This window comes from Lampris incognitus, chromosome 2 (genome assembly GCF_029633865.1).
Source record: "Lampris incognitus isolate fLamInc1 chromosome 2, fLamInc1.hap2, whole genome shotgun sequence".
NCBI classification, from domain to species: Eukaryota; Metazoa; Chordata; class Actinopteri; order Lampriformes; family Lampridae; genus Lampris; species Lampris incognitus.
The window spans coordinates 97,449,712-97,466,968 of NC_079212.1; the positions used below are offsets into that span (position 1 = coordinate 97,449,712).

General features: G+C 45.5%; 1 protein-coding gene across 1 annotated transcript in view; it reads right to left on the reverse strand.

The window, feature by feature from the left end:
- The window catches only part of cacna2d2a (calcium channel, voltage-dependent, alpha 2/delta subunit 2a), a 238,121-nt gene that overhangs the window by 177,960 nt on the left and 42,904 nt on the right, over positions 1 to 17,257 (reverse strand). The window contains exon 3 of the mRNA XM_056272768.1: positions 4,762 to 4,878. Within this exon, the coding sequence (XP_056128743.1) occupies positions 4,762 to 4,878 (117 nt within the window). The remainder of the gene's footprint in view (positions 1 to 4,761; positions 4,879 to 17,257) is intronic.

Below are 17,257 nucleotides of genomic sequence, written 5' to 3' on the forward strand. Positions count from 1 at the left end.
CAGGAAAGCAGGAAAGCAGACAAGGACGTGGACTGAAGGAGATTTAGACAAGGGAGGAAGAAGAAGAAGAAGAAGGGGGGGGCTGTTGAGGAAAAAGAAAGCAAGCTTATGCCACATTTCCATTTTTAGTGTGAGGGGAACACTTGAGTGCACTGCACTCTGAATCAGTTCATGCTCATATTTAGACATTTAGACGGTATAACCACCTCCCGTCCTCGTATTGTGTCTGTGCACAAGCACGTAGCGGTGTACGACACTATCAGCCCCCTCGTTCGTTCGTATGGAGGCCCGATTCCAATGCAAAACAAATACAGTTGTCACTGTAGTTGTTACACAGCACATTTGTCCCTCCATCTCTCCCTGATGTTGCCAAGACTAATATGATTCAACGACTTACAACTATGAAAATCCCGATTACACTCTTTTTGTTTTCTTCTAAATTCATTTCTGATTTTTCCCTTTTTCTCCCAATTTAGTGGCCAATCAAACCCTATTTTAGTTCAAACACCCACCCTCGTACGGCATGCGTCCGGCAGTCTGGAAGGAGATGCCTCGCCACTTTCGTGACAAGGCAAATCCAGGCCGAACAACTGCTTTTTCCCCACACACACCCAGAGACGCGTTCATGTGACGAACACAAGCCAACTCCGCCCCCCTCCCGAAGACAGCGTTGCCAATTATTGCTGCTTCATCGCGTCCGGCCATAGTCGGATCTGATGACACAAAGCTGATGCTTAGACCGCTACACCACCGCGGACCCCTCCTATGACGCGCTCTTGTGCAAGAACTACATTAGAAATGTGATGTTCACTTCTCCAATTCTGCTGCCTTCCCGCTATGTGGAGTCGACAAGTGGCTGCACCGCTGAGACGGCGCTAAATAAATACAGTATGCATGATGGGTATTTAGAGTACATCTGCATTTGCTCATTAGTAATACGAACATGAAATGCAATATAAGACCACCAGGGGGGTTTAAATTGGCTGCATAGGAGATATTTCTGGCACACATGCGTGGATTTAATGTGTTAATACACACACACACACACACACACACACACACACACACACACACACACACACACTTACACAGTGACACTGTTGTGATTTATTTAAACTTTCCCCTAATGTGCATGAGCAAATTGGTCAATTAATAAATAATACAGATAAGATGAAATATAGTCAGTGTCACCTCCCCTCCCCCTCCCCCCTAAAATTCAATCTCCATTAGGACAGGTTTGTTTTCCTCGTCATAGAGGTGCAAATCCCAGGGACGGACAGGAGCGTTTTGCCAAGAATGTTTTGATTAATCAAGAATGGCGACAGGCATGGGCGCAAGTCCATGAGCGCTGGGATGGCATCCAGCGCTTCACCTGCGCCCCCCGTCCACGGGGTCAGCGGCTGTGTCAGGGAGAGCAGCCGACGTAAAATTCTGCCAAATCATTTATGCGGACGGATAAGACCACCGTCAGTGCCGTCACAGGGTACTGATGGAAACTATCAAATCCGCCGCGGGGACCCCTGCGAACTAGCCGAAAGAAGAAGAAGAAGAAGAAGAACAGATAAGATAAAATATGAGATACTGTCCACAGTCACTAACCTAAGTTGGAGCTTTAGACTACATTGAGACTGTCCAAGAATAACAAGGTATGAATAATATGTCCATTTAAATTTATTCACCTATGGCTATAAGTTTCTAGTTTTAGTTAAAAAAAAAAGAAAATAAAATAAAAAAATTACCATGGATTAATACACGGGGCTTGTATTCAATAAAGACTCACTATCTCTCTGCATGGCTCGGTCCTTGTGAAACTTTTTTCATCCGACTGACTTCTCTCCTCTCCGGTCTCTTCTTTTGATTTTTTTTCAGTCTCCCTACATCTTTCTTCTCGTCTCCTGCTGCTCCTTCTGTCTTTTCCTCACTCTCCCCTGTTCGTTTTTGAATCTATGAATTTCTGAACATCATTTCCTTGATTTTTATTCCGCACCCGGGGGAGGCATTCTCATTCCATCCCTCCTCTTTCTTCACCTCATTTCCTCCCTCCTGCGTGAAGCTCCCAGACAGGATGCGAAGCGATAGTCCGCGGAGGTAAGAGAGCAAAGGAGGGCAGATACGGGTAGGGAGGTGGGCGGGGCTCACGGGGCACCCCGGCCAAAGCAAGGAGACGGAGGGTCAGCGCCAGTCCGAATCCAATCCTACACATGACCACGGGGCCACGTAACGGCCTTTCTGCCTTCCATGAAGTAGAACTGACCGTGCCCTCTGGAGACGGTGCTACCCGGCATTACTATGCCCCCCTTCCCCCTGCGGACAGGGCGCTGTTAAAATGCACCCACTCCTGCCCCTTTGTGGGGCTTTGATGATGGGAAAACCAGGGGCACTTTTGCCTTCAGGAGTCATGTGAGGGCAAATGCAGAGGGATGAAAATGGATGTCCCTCATGACTTTTCATCTATTAAATCTCTCCCTACACCTACCCCGGTGCTCAGTCACACACACACACACACACACACACACACACACACACACACACACACACACACACACACACACACACACACACACACACACACACACTTCCTTTGCAGAAAACTATGACTAATTGGCAGCAGGTGGTTTACAGTTGCCCCCCGATGTGTATTTTGTATATGTGTTGTGTATTATGTATGTGTGTTGGTCTATATGTGTATTTGTTTAGGTTTTTTGTTTTTTTATTTTTTGGTTTGTGTGGTGCGGTAGACCACCAAACTGCTTAAAAAGGATTCAGAGTCATGTTACCTCCGGCTTGGTCGGGCGTCCCTACAGACACGATTTGTCGTGTCTGCGGGTGGGAAGCCGGATGTGGGTATGTGTCCTGATCGCTGCACTAGCACCTCCGCTGGTCGGTCGGGGCACCTGTTCGGGTTGGGGGGGGGGGACTGGGGGTGATACCGTGATCCTCCCACGCGCTACGTCCCCCTGGCGAAACTCCTCGCTGTCAGGTGAAAAGAAGTGGCTGGCAACTCCACATGTATCAGAAGAGGCATGTGGTAGTCCGCAGCCCTCCCCGGATCGGCAAAGGGGGGGGTGGTCGGTGGAGCAGCAACTGGGACGGCTCTGTGTGACTGTGCAGGAACAAATGGGTGTGGATGACAAAAATGGCCAAAGTGATTAAGAGGAATCACTCCCCAGCATTGCCCAAAAGAAAAAACGATACTTTAATAACAAATAGTGCAAATTCTAGTCGGTTGATTTAGGAATGAACTGATATTACAAGATATTACAAGATCTCACCATGTGCTGTAGATCTGAGTGTGGTGATAAATTGAACACAACTTGCTTATTAAATGCTCTGTCGGGCAGGCTAATTACATGGCAGGGACATCAATATTTTGCTTTTACGTTCCAATTTTTCAGGATAAGTACAAACAGATATCCTAACACGCTTCTTAACATTTCCATTGGCTGTTGAAAAAAAACGCAAAGTGATTGAGAAAACCTTTCCCATCTCCATCCCTGTCATTCTCCCCTCCTCTCCCTCTCGTTCTCCATTAGTATATGACTTGGTGGCTCTCTCGCGGGGTCAGAGGTCTCCCCCACTGGGAGCAAAGGAGCAAACCGTACACCAATCCCAGCACTGTCTAACTGCAACGGTGGTGATAATTGTGCCCTGAAACAGAGGACCCTGAAACGATAACCTCTCAAATAACCCTCCTCTTCAACCCATCACTTCATAAACCTTTGTAAATGTACAGCTCCCTTGTCATCGCTGAGCGGCAAATTCCTCAAAAGTGAGGACGGCCTCATGGATATGACCGGTCAGCAAGTTCCTGTGTGACTATCCGCTCCGAGTGTGTCTGCACAGTCACGCTAGGCTGTGCGCTTGTGTGTGTGTGTGTTTGTGTATGTGTACTAGTAATAGAGTATGTGTTTCAGAGTCACAGCAGCAACACGGGTCCCTTTGAAATCCGTTTCATCTTTTCCCAAATCATGTTTCATTTTCCCCCCATTTTTGCTAAAATATTCGTCTGTCTTCCCCTTTTTTCCCAACTCTTTTCGAGCCGTCCCAGTCGCTGCTCCACCCCCCTCTGCCGATCCGGGGAGGGCTGCAGACTACCACATGCCTCCTCCGATAAATGTGGAGTCGCCAGTCGCTTCTTTTCACCTGACAGTGAGGAGTTTCGCCAGGGGGACGTGGCACAGGGGAGGATCACGCTATTCCCCCCAGTTCCCCCTCCCCCCTGAACAGGTGCCCTGACAGACCACAGGAGGCGCTAGTGCAGCGACCAGGACACGTACCCACACCCGGCTTCCCACCCGCAGACACGGCTAAATGTGTCTGTAGGGACGCCCGACCAAGCCGGAGGTAACACAGGGATTCAAACCGGCGTTCCCCCGTGTTGGTAGGCAACGGAATAGACCGCTATGCTACTCGGCCACCCTTGTCTTAGTGTTTTTTGATGTTGCTGCCTTCCACGATGCCTGTTGTTACAAAAAAAAAAATCTCTATCCCATATAACAAACCCACATACTTTTACTGACATGTGCACATTCACACATGCAAAGACACAGAAGCGCAACAGGGCAGTGCAAAGGAGAGTACCAAATGGTTAAAGGACAATTTACTTTAAATTCCTAATCTGTTAACAAATTTTGTCCCCCAAAATCTCCAAAATCCACACACTTCCGTGTTTACGTCTGAAATACGTTTCTACATCTCCATTCCGTGATTCTGTCCATCAGAAATCAGAGAAATCATAGGGCCCGAGTGACTTCTCCTTACCTCGAGGGCTTTCCTCTTGTTGTTGAGCAACTTGGAGATGTCCCGCGCCACCCTCTCCACCAGGTCCTTGGGATTGTTCCTCTTGATTTCAAACTGGCTCCTCTTCTCATTATAAATCTGCAATAAGAAAAAACCACACAAAAAAAAGAAAAGAAAAATAGATCAGGTTATAATAGTGCTGAGTTTAAGTACAAAGGGCGCCAAGGAGCTGTTGGTTATTCTCATGACAACACCTACCAGTAAACATTTACTGCAGAGTCGATAAAATACAACTGGCTATTATCAACACAGAGCCCCGGCACCGCTGCACAATCAACCGCAGGATACATCTTTACCAGCAACGCACTTAGCGGGCGAGCCGAGGTATGTCGGGCCATATCACATTACTAAATGTAAACACAAGCATGTCACAGACCTTTAATGGTGCTGTAATGCAGGACAACATATCAGACAAGAGCGAAAAGACGAAGCGAAATGGGGACCTGGATGGGACAGAGGAGTCGGACGGTTGGAAAGGGGGTATCCAGTGACAAAATGGCAAAAGCTTGGACTCCTGACAGAGGAAGGTACTTGAGAGATTAGTCTCATCTGCCTGAAAGGATCCTGTAGGCTGACTCAGCAGTCCTGGCTCTGTGGCAGAGCTGTAGGATCTGTAGTGTACAGCAAAACACCACTCCCGGGATTACCATTTATCCTGCCGCCCTAAGACACTACAGGACCCATTTCCACTGCACAGAAAAACACTCAGAATGATGCCGCCATAGTGAAACCAATTAGAGGCTTTTGTTGCGCTGATGTTGAAAGCAATTAGAGTGTGTCCGTGGAAGTGCTAAGTGCACGCTAAAATTCTGCTCTTACTCCCGGGATTTCTGGCTTGATTGTTCTTTGCTCAGCGGCACAGACAACGGAGTTATCCAAGAACACAAGATTTGTTTTACACACAGTATCTCTATAGTTGTTACCGTCATTGTTGTCGTGCTCACTGTTATCTTGGTTTTTCTCTGGTTTTGCTTGGCACAACTTCAGCGTCCCACAGGATTCCACACACCAAACAAAAGTGCTCTACATATTGGTAATTTATTCATTCAGTTGTAATACAAAAAAGAAATGTGGTTCATTCGGTTCACTTGCTGTAAAGTAAGAGCTGCTCCTGGTTTTAATCTGCAGACGTCAACGTCATGTCACGCTGTAGTCAGATGACTGGTCCACAGTGAAGTTGGAATGCATCCATCGGTTTTTCTGTAATTTACACGGGGAAAAAAAAGAGAAAACTCCAGAGAAACCTAAAAGAGCCCAATTATATCATTTGTTTTCATGTCAATTGTTGACATTTCTCAGGCATTAGGGTTTGACTGACATAATCAGCTTTATAGACAGGTTTCTCTTTATCGCTTCTGGTGACACTGAAGAAGACTTTGCTGCTGAAGACTGCCCTGTCTATATACTGCAAGGTAGACCTCTTCCCCCCTTTGGTTTGCTTAGTGGGCTCAACACAAACCTTGGCAGTGCTATATCAACGGTTCTCAATCAGGTCCTTGGGTACCACCAGTACACCTCGGGTTTTCTACTCCGCCGGGTAGTTCATTACATTCATCTGTTGTTCCAGTTATTCCAGCCTCCAGTCAGGGAGGTTTTAGACCTGGAGCAACAGGTGAATGTAATGAACTACCCAGCAGAACAAAAAAACAGCGGTACTGGTGGTACGTACCTGAGGACCTGATTCAGAACTACTGCTCTGTACCACCCCACCAACCTTCTATATTTCTGTCTTCCTGTCATATACTTTAACACACTTGTTGAAGAGGAAGATATGGATGTTTATCCTAAACAGCAGGGATAAGAATCAGCTGGTAGCTCCTGGTTCAATACTGCAACAATATTTAGTAAGTACCATACATATTATCGTTTTGAAAATAACCATGACATTGTGAATATTACAGTCTGATATTTTGATGTTTTTATCTAGAGTAAAATGTGAAAACTGCAATAATCCAAAGGAAATATACAACAAAATACATTTATTTATTCATTCATTCATTCTTTTGGGTCCCCCCCCCTTTTTCTCCCCAGTTGTATCCGGTCAATTACCCCACCCTTCCGAGCCGTCCCGACCTCTGCTCCACCCCCTCTGCCGATCCGGAGAGGGCTGCAGACTACCACGTCTCCTCTGATAAAATGCATTTATTTTAATCCCTGTGTGTTTGAAAAGCCCCTGAACACCCACACAGATGTTCATGTTTATGTTAGCGGAGTAGACCTCTTCTGAGGTTACAGTTGGATGCAGTTATGTACTCAAAAGAGCCTATGAGTTAAGCTGGCCCTCCTAACAGATGCAACGAAACTAGCATAGGGGAGTCAGGGAGATGCCAATCAAACACGGTGCGTACACACCAAGACAGACCTGAGAAGAGGTCCAATGGGCCAACTCAACAGAAAACACCCATGTGGGTGTCCAGGGCAGTTAAAACACGAGTATGCGTCACTACTTCACTGCTTCACTGTACGAGTATGCTTCACTGCTTCACCCGTCCCAGGTACGGCGTTAAATGGCAACCATCGGGTCTTAGGCGACTAAACCGGCGCCCCCACTACCGCCCTTGGGTTGTTGTGAGGAGGATGTGTGAACATCCAGCAGGACTAAAAACAAATCCCGTCAAAGGGCGGAGGAGTTCCTTTGTGAACCAATGGCCAGCCATACCTGGAGAGGCGATAGGGACCACCAGGTACTCCCCCTACTGATGACTCAACCGTTGAGGCATCAGCCATGCTCCTACGACCTCCATAGGTTACGGAACTGATGATGATGATGATAGTTAGATATTCAAATGATTCAAATTCGAGCATTCAGAGAAGTAGAAATCATCACATGACCTGTTTACTGCATTTCAACACTGCAATTCAGGGGAAATGCTGTGATATTAAAATGGCCACGGCTGAGTATCACGATTTTGCGCTGAGTCGTTTCCCATCCCCACCCCTAATAAAACCAGATTTCTAGCATCTCTGACAACACAAGTTTAAAAACAACCACCCCATTACAGTGGACAAGTGGAACCCTCATTAAGAATTACTAAATAACCTAAGCATTTATTTAGGTTAAGTTCATTTAAGTTAATAAATTGTGCATTTAAGTATAGGAATGTGGCTGCACCTGAATTAAAATGAAATGTCACTCTCAAAATGAAATCTTGGAATCTGTGTTTTTTATCCTGATCATAACCCACCAAAAAAGATACCAAGGCAAGATGCCCGGCTCTGATATGGGAAATGATTTTTGCAGGATTGATGTGTTGGTGTGCAGCAATTAGAAAAGGAAAACCTGATGTCCATCAAACATGAGCTGTCTCCTCTGGGCTAAAAGCTGGGCAGACAGCCAGAGGCCGCCTCCTTCATCTGTCTTTACTCTGACCAGACAAGACTCGGGGCCCCGAAACTCTAACCATAACAACCAACCAACCGCCCTTACTACGTTTCCTTATGTCTAATTTTGGTCATCGTCAGAAGGCTGATGGCTCGAGAACGCCTCTCGGAGTGCAATGGTCAAGGTGAAAGGAAATGCTGCCGCTTAGCTTTTATGCAAAACACAAAAAAAGATTTTGATTTCAAAAGACTGGCGGTGGGGAGAAAAAGACAGGTGGTTCATTTCCTTTACTTTCTCTTTTTTTGTTTCTTTCATTTCGTGCTTCAATTACTCACCACGAAGAAGTCATTAGTCTGCGATTCAACACACATGCACCCCCCCACACACACACACACACTCACAGCCTAAAGTCATTAGCCCCCAGCACAGAATGAGCAGCTTCTGAGGCCCGAGACCAATATCAGGTGGGCGCTCGCATACAATCAAATATACACTCACGCACACAAACACGTGCACAGACGCGCGTACAGAGACGTCATTTGAGAGGGCTTTTCTCAAGGTGGAAGAAGCCATTAATGGAATCTTATTAAACCATAAAACAAGAGCCAAGTTTTCTTCACTTCATTGATGGACTACAAACCCTGAGCTTTTAAAGCAATGCATGTTTCAACCCCATTTAAAAACCATGTCAAATTTGTTTTTAAATCAATATTCATTCTCTTAATGCACGGTAGTGCTCTCTGCGCCGGCCTCTCTCCGGAAGATTCATGGCAATCTGACAGCCCGCATTACAGACAAGGCCTCCTCTCTCTTGAGTTTGGAAACAAAACAAAAAGACGAAGAGAAAAGACCAAAAAGAAAAAAAAACAGTGAGGGAGATCAATACAGCTATCATTGTTGTTTAAGGGTTTGTATATAACCATTAACTCTGTCTTGGGAACATGCAATCCAGCATGTTTCTGAGCCAATCCCAAGCCTCGATATAGGAGGAGCGACGTGACAGGAACAGGATCCGACCGACGCACGAATGGACCCCACTCCAAATCATCATCACAGAATCAGCTGAGAAAACCATCGGCTTTGCAAAAAAGAATCATGATTGGTTTGACGACAATAATGAAGAAATCTTGAGCCTCATCAATTCCAAATGGGAAGCCCATCTATCCTTTGAACAAGTTCCAACATCCCATGCGAAGGAAATCCCCTTTCAGGAGCTCAAGAAGAAATGTCAAACTCAAATCAGAGATCCAGAACAGCTGGTGGAAAGAAAAAGCCAAAGAACTTCAAAAGTATCCAGATGCCTGAGACCGGCGAAACTTCTTCGTGGGAACCAAAGAGCTCTATGGACCAACACACCCTTAAACAGGAACACTGAAAACAGCTGAAAATGCCAGCATCTTCACCGACAGCCAGAACATCTTGAAGTGCTGGAAAGAACATTTCAGCACACTCCTAAACAGGAATTCCGCTGCTGCTTAACACTTTCTTCGAAATTACCCCCCAACATCCTCCAGAACCTTGGATGTCAGCCCCACCAACATATCCTGAATTCAGCAAAGCTATCAGCAGAATGAAGCCAAGGAAATCACCCAGACCGGACAACACCCCTCTGGAACTCATTCAAAATGGAGGCTTACCTTTAAAAACAAGGCTTTTCACTCTCATCCTTCAAATGTGGGAAGCCCAGTGAGTACCTGCTGATCGGAAAAATGCAGTCATCATTATCATGGGTGGCATGGTAGCCCAGTGGTTAGCACTGTTGCCTCACAGCAAGAAAGTTCTGGCTTCGAACCCCAGGCTGTCCCGGGTCCTTTGTGTGTGGAGTTTGCATGTTCTCCCCGTGTTTGCATGGGTTTCCTCTGGATGCTCCGGTTTTCTTCCACCATCAAAAAGACATGCATTTTAGGGTTAATACTCCTGTATATACACCTGACCAAGGCAATAGGAAAAAGAACTCAAGTTGGTCCCCAGGCGCTGCACTGCAGCTGCTCGCTGCTCCTATATAATAGGATGGTTTAAATGCAGAAAACAAATATCAATGTAACCTGTACAATGACAAAATAAAGTGGCTTTCTTCTTTCTTCTTCTACTTTCTTCTACTATCTTCATCATTACCATCTTCAAGAATGGAGATTACAACATCTGTGGCAACTACTGTGGCATATCCCTGCTTTCCATTGCAGGAAAAATCTTTGCTAGAATCCTGCTCAATTGCCGCTGAGTCATCTCTGACAAGATCCTGTCTGAGTCACAGCGCAGATTTTGAGTTTCCAGAATTACAATGGACATGGTATTCTGTGCAAGACAGCTACAAGAAAAGAGCAGAGAGCAACAAAAATCTCTCTTTCTAGTGTTCTACGACCTGGAAAAGGCCTTTGACACCATGCTGAGATCTGCCGTGTAGATGGTTCTAAAACGCTTTGGCTCCCCTGATCGATTTGTAAAACTCATCGAAGTATAACAAGAATAACACTCATCCAAGAATACTGACCCTGCACCTTCGAGACATCAAGAACCTTGAGCACTTTAACCAGCAGAAGCTTCGATCAATCATGGACATCAAATGGGAGGACTATGTCATCAACCTTGCAGAAAACTCAAGCCAAAAGCATAGCATCGTCAAACATCAGCTCAGATGGAAAGGCCATGTGCACCACATGAGTAACACCAGACTTCCTTGCCAGATCTTCTACAGCAAACTCAGCACCAGCAAGACCCTGTGGCTGTCCTCTGCGACATCACAAAGTTCAATTTAGAAGAACTGATGAGTGAGACAGCTAACTTATGGGTGGGGATTCATTCTTATATCCTTAATGTTGCTAATGAAAATTTGTAAAACATTTTCGCACTTAGCAGGGGAAACATCTAAGCTGGTAATGGGGGCGGGGAAGATCACAATCTCTGGCATCAAACCATCCCGACTGCTGCAGAACTGTTCAAACAAGAACGTTGCAAAAGATGAAAGCTCCACCAAGCCCAACCATGACCACCTCCATCTATCAAGTGCAACTTGAGTGGACGCACGTTTCATGCAAGGATTCGTCGGTCGGGGCACCTGTTCAGGGGGGAGGAGGAACTGGCGGGAATAGCGTGATCCTCCCACGTGCTACGTCCCCCTGGTGAAACTTCTCACTGTCAGGTGAAAAGAAGCGACTGATGACCCCACATGTATCAGAGGAGACATGTGGTAGTCTGCAGCCCTCCCCAGAACGGCAGAGGGGGTGGAGCAGCAAGCGGGATGGCTTGGAAGAGTGGGGTAATTGGCCGGGTACAACTGGGGAGGAAAAAAGGGGAAAAATCCAAAAAAAAAACAACAACAACAAAAAAAGGCCCATCAGAGGATATTCTTTCTGCAGCAATTGAGAAATTTTGGCCTGGTGCAGGAGCTGTTGAGCCAGTTCTACGCTACAGTCATTGAATCCATCCCGTGCACATCCATCACAGTCTGGTTGAGAACAGCAACAAAACAGGATAGGAACAGACTGCATCAAACAGTAACAGCAGCAGAAAAAAAAATCATTGGTGCTCCACTGCCCAACCTGCAGGACTTGTACAGCTTAAGAGCCCGGAAACGGGTGGGCAGAATCAGCATGGACCCCCCCACACACACACACACACACACACCACACAAGACACTGTCTGTTTGAACTCCTTCCCTCTGGCAAGCATTATGGAGCAATGTGCACCAATGCCACCATGCATAGGAACAATTTTTTCCCACAGGCCATCTCTCTCATGAACACTTAACAGTACAGTGCAATAATGGACACTTATTGTGTAAATATGACACTGGATAAATAGCCCCCTCAGGTCAAGATGTCTCACCTACATATCTATGATGTGTAATACAAAGGTACAAGTATAAAATATTATATATAAGCATAAATTGTTAGAAAGTTATATTAGTACATAATATAAGCAATATAATATATAAGCATAAGTTATTAATCATTCAACCATAAAATAATTATGTGTAGTAGTGACATACCTGTTGTGCATATATACTTACTTCCAGTATTTTATTTATTATTCCATTTATTTCTTGTTTTTTTTGTGAGCAATACATGCAAGTACTAGAAGCTGCTGTAAACAGGAGTCAAATTCCTCATATGCATAAGTACACTTGGCCAATAAAGTTTAATCTGATTCTGATATTTATGATGTCGTGACATTTTGAACATCACAAAATAATGTGATATATTTGAATCGGGTGGTCATCACACACCAACGATCATCAAAGAGCCTTGTGCGGCGATACGTTGTAAAACATTTTACTGAAAAGACATTGCAAAACTACAGCATGTCTACACATTGCTGTCCTAAGTGTAATAAAATCATTAAGATACACTGTGGCTTGCAGAAGTATCCTTAAATAAATAACTTGAGTGATATTATCCTTAACCTAAATGACTGGAGGTATACAATATAAATTAGTTAAACGGGTCCTGTGGGAGCAACATGCTGTGCAAATTCAACTGGGATACTCTTAAGGTTTCACTTATTACATACTTGTACATCTCTATAGGGACACAGGATAGGCATGTTGTAGCTACCCAAAAGGGTTAACAGGGCTCCATATTGAAAGAAATTGGACCACAAAAAAACCCCAATAATGAACAAAGAATCTACTACTACTACTACTTTCGACTGCTCCCGTTAGGGGTCACCCCAGCGGATCATCTGTTTCCATCTCTTCCTGTCCACTGCATCTTCTTCCGTCACGCCAGCCACCTGCGTGTCCTCCCTCAACACATCCAGGGACCTCCTCTTTGGCCTTCCTCTTTTCCTCTTCCCTGGCAGCTCCATATTCAGCATCCTTCTCCCAATATACCCAGCATCTCTCCTCCACACATGTCCAAACCATCTCAATCTTGCCTTGTCTCCAAACCGTCCAACCTCAGCTGTCCCTCTAACATATTCACTCCTAATCCTGTCCTTCTTCATCACTCCCAATGAAAATCTTAGCATCTTCAACTCTGCCACCTCCAGCTCCGCCTCCTGTCTTTTCATCAGTGCTACTGTCTCCAAACCATACAACATAGCTGGTCTCACAACCGTCTTGCAAACCTTTTCTTTAAATCTTGCTGGTACCCTTCTGTCACAAATCACTCCTGACATTCTTCTCCACCCACTCCACCCTGCCTGCCCCCTCTTCTTCACCTCTCTTCCGCACTCCCCGTTACTTTGAACCGTTGACCCCAAATATTTAAACTCATACGCCTTTGTCACCTCTACTCCTTGCATCCTCACCATTACAAGTTCATTACGTTCATTCAGTAAGGAATAAAACATGGAAAAGGGGGATGACCTAGTTAACCAAGGTACTGACAGTCATCATGTAAAATACAAGAAAAAAGTAGCAAAAATATTGACAGTATATGTAGACAATATTAGACAATAGACAATATTAGAGAACAGAGTGCCAGTATATATCCAACTTTATAATATTAGCTAGCTGCAGTGGCTAGCTTCTCCAGTGACTCATGCCTATGAAGTATCATGAGGAGCTATGGTAGCTGTGCTTGTTTCTGTTGTACCAGACACTTTGTGCATGAACGGCTATGTAATCGTTTGCTTAAAGCCTGTTTTATCCCGGGATAACTCAACGGGGATACTCCAAAAACCCCGCAGCAACCAAATTTCAGATAGTACTTGCAACATACTCATCTCTCTGACAGCCCGGGTATTATAAGCTCCGGTAGTGGGCAGATGAGGCCCCCTGTCTTGTCTGATGGGAGATTGAGCTGTGCTGTCAACCAGGGAGAGCTCCAGCCCCGCAAGAACAAGCCAGCCAACTATTGTTAATTTGGAGGGGTAAGGGTTGCTGATTGACAGCACATGGTAATACTGGCTAAGATAGACCTGAGGAGCTTCAAATCCCCTTCAGCTAGGGGTTGAAGATGGGTGACCAATACTGCTGAAGGGCCATAAGCGCGCCTGCTCCACTGAAATTTTATTTAAAGGCTTTAGTGCTTGACTCACTCAGGTAATGGGGCAATGGTGCGAGAGAAAAGTAAGTGTGGTGGGAGTTTACTGACCATCATTGGGGTTCCCACTCTTTTAAGGATATCTTTTTCCAGGACTTTTTCTGGGATAGGACAGCTGTTGCTCACGGAAGGCCATGTTGTACATCATTAAACTAAAAGTGGAAGCCTCACTATAATTCCCACAGATCGACAAATGTTTGGACTGACTCATACACACACACACACACACACACACACACACACACACACACACACACACACACACACACACACACACACACACACACACACACACACACACACACACACACACACACACACACACACACACACACACACACACACACACACACAAATCATTCCGAAAACCAGTTTTATGAGAATATCTCCATTTGTAATGGAGGAATGAAGATGCTGAAATTGGGGTATGTTTCTGCGGGCGCAATGTTGTGGCACTTGACCTCACAGCATACCAAAAACACCAACAGTCTCTAAAATGGACTGTGCAACGTTTAGCTGGTCAGTGAACATATACCCCCCGATGCATCTCAGCAGGTAATACAGAATACAACCGACCTCAATAATATTTCCAGGACATTTGGTCAATTGGATCATTTTCCAGGTGTTTTCCATGATGGGGAAACTAGTCCAGGTTTTCCAGGATGTGTAGGAGCCCTGATGATACATCACATATTATGACTAATCCCAAGCCAAACCACTGCGTATTCAAGAAGAACATTTTAAAATACCGTTGTGCAATGGAAGTATCAAGATACGTCCATTAGGAAAAAAAGACAAGGTCAAATCACGCCATGGTACCTTGATACACATGATTGCATTTCGAACCGATTCTTTGTTTGGAGTGCAGCAACCCCTCTTTATATGAGCATATTGGACTCCTTCTGGGTGTCAAATGGAAATCACTATTGCACCTAGTTCATTTCATAGCCGATTTCAGCTTTGTTGATATCTCTTAATTTAATGAAATGGGGTACGAAATTGTAAACAAGGTCGAATTTGGGACCCAGTGAAGAATAAGTTGAGAGCCACTGATTTTGAATGCTGAGGGCTGGTGAGGAATTAAGGGAATATTGCCAAAGGAACAGTCTGTATCTACGTTAGGATTTGCTGTGGTCTACCGCACACTGAACGAAATCCCACTGTTTAAGAATGTAACATTCCGCGAACTGCAAGTCTGGACAACATGAGTAAACAAAAAGACATTGTGAAGACTTGCTGGTAATAGTGTGTTATTTCACTAAAAGGTCAAGAACCCAGGCATCCAGGTGGTGTGGTAGCCTACCAACACGGGGATCGCCAGTTCGAATCCCCGTGTTTCCTCCGGCTTGGTCGGGCATCCCTACAGACACAATTGGCCGTGTCTGCGGGTGGGAAGCCGGATGTGGGTAGATGTCCTGGTTGCTGCACTAGCGACTCCTCTGGCCGGTCGGGGTGCCTAGGGGGAACTAGCGGGAATAGCAGGATCCTCCCATGCACTACGTGCCCCTGGCGAAACTCCTCACTGTCAGGGGAAAAGAAACGGCTGACTCCACATGTATCAGAGGAGGCATGTGGTCGTCTGCAGCCCTCCCCGGATCAGCAGAGGGGGTGGAGCAGAGATCAGGACAGCTCGGAAAAGCGGAGCAATTGGCCGCATACAATTGGGGAGAAAAAGGGGGAAGAACTCGACGTAATATAACCTCGATGTGTAAACTCTCAGCAGGATGAACTAAAACAACCATGCATCTGCAGCTTGATGGATGAAGTGCTTCTTTAAACAGGTCCCCAAATTACAAAGTAGGAATGAATAAAATGACGATGAAAATCATAAATTGGAACAGCTTGAGAAGCAAATAGAGGTGCTTATCTGCCGTGCCACTGACTCACGCTATGACGCCCAGGCTGCTTCCAGTGTAGCCCTTTAATCCACCCAGGCAAAGAGGGTTGCTGGCTCTGTAGAGTGGAGGGCCACTGACATCCTCTGTTTCTATTGCCAACCCCAGATATGACAGTATTATGCATAACTGAGCCAATGGGTTTTCTCTGGTAGTCTAAACACACACACACACACACACAGACACACACACACACACACACACACACACATACACACATAATTACGTGTTGATCACACATGCAAATATACTTGTGCGCAGACACAAAGTCTCGCACACTTTGCAGTTCATCCATATGCCACACATACTCAAAACTTTGATCATTAGCCATGATAACTGGGCTGCGCACGCCAAGCTCTGTGTCAGTGTAAACACAGATGGGAAGGAGAGAGGGATGGTGAGTCACCAGAATATCAGAGTTAAGAAGTGTGCAACACAAGTTCTCTACAAATCCAGCAGGCTCCGGCAGAGCCATCTTTAAAAATCAGAGGCGCGGTCATCTGTTTCGTGAGTCACCTCGCGGCTCAACTTTTGTAACAAAAGCTCCCCTCGCAAATGGTGAAAGTATTTGATCATGTTGTACAAAGTTTTAATGTCAACCCATATTATCACAAAAAAAAACATTGAATTTTCCAGAATGTGCTTCCAAGTCATCAGCACAGCTGAAGACGCTTGAAACAGTGAAAGCGATAAGACATGAAGGATTTCTGTCAGCCGGTTTGTAAAAGGAGAGTTATTTGTTGACTTTTAGCTATTTTCTCTGGTAGCGCTGATGTTATTGTCCCCTCGTCTGTGTCTAAGAGAGAAGACTGCTTATCTCTCTGTGAAGTCAGCCACAATAGGCCTTGTCGGGCTGGCGCAGCACGGAGGGTGACAGAGACAGATGCCACATCATTAAGGAATATTAGTGGGCTCTGCCAAGCAGACCCAGCTTCCTCAAGCCTCAGGAACAGTTCAATAAGGGAGAACACAGAGAGAGCGGCCGCCCCTCGGAGGAGCTCGATAAGACACAACACACCAGAAGACTCTCCCAGTTCAATGGGAGTGGATGCCTCTGAAGCGGTCCAGTCACATACTGCTGGAACATTCTCTGTCACTGTGGCTCTAATGTCACAAAGAGACTTTACTCTTCTGACCGGTAGAGACGTAGGTAAAAATAAAGATGAAAAAAAAACAACAACAACACAGACTGATAAGGGAGTCTGTAATGGACTGCGTGGATCTGGCACCTGCTTGATGCCTTGAAGTCCTTT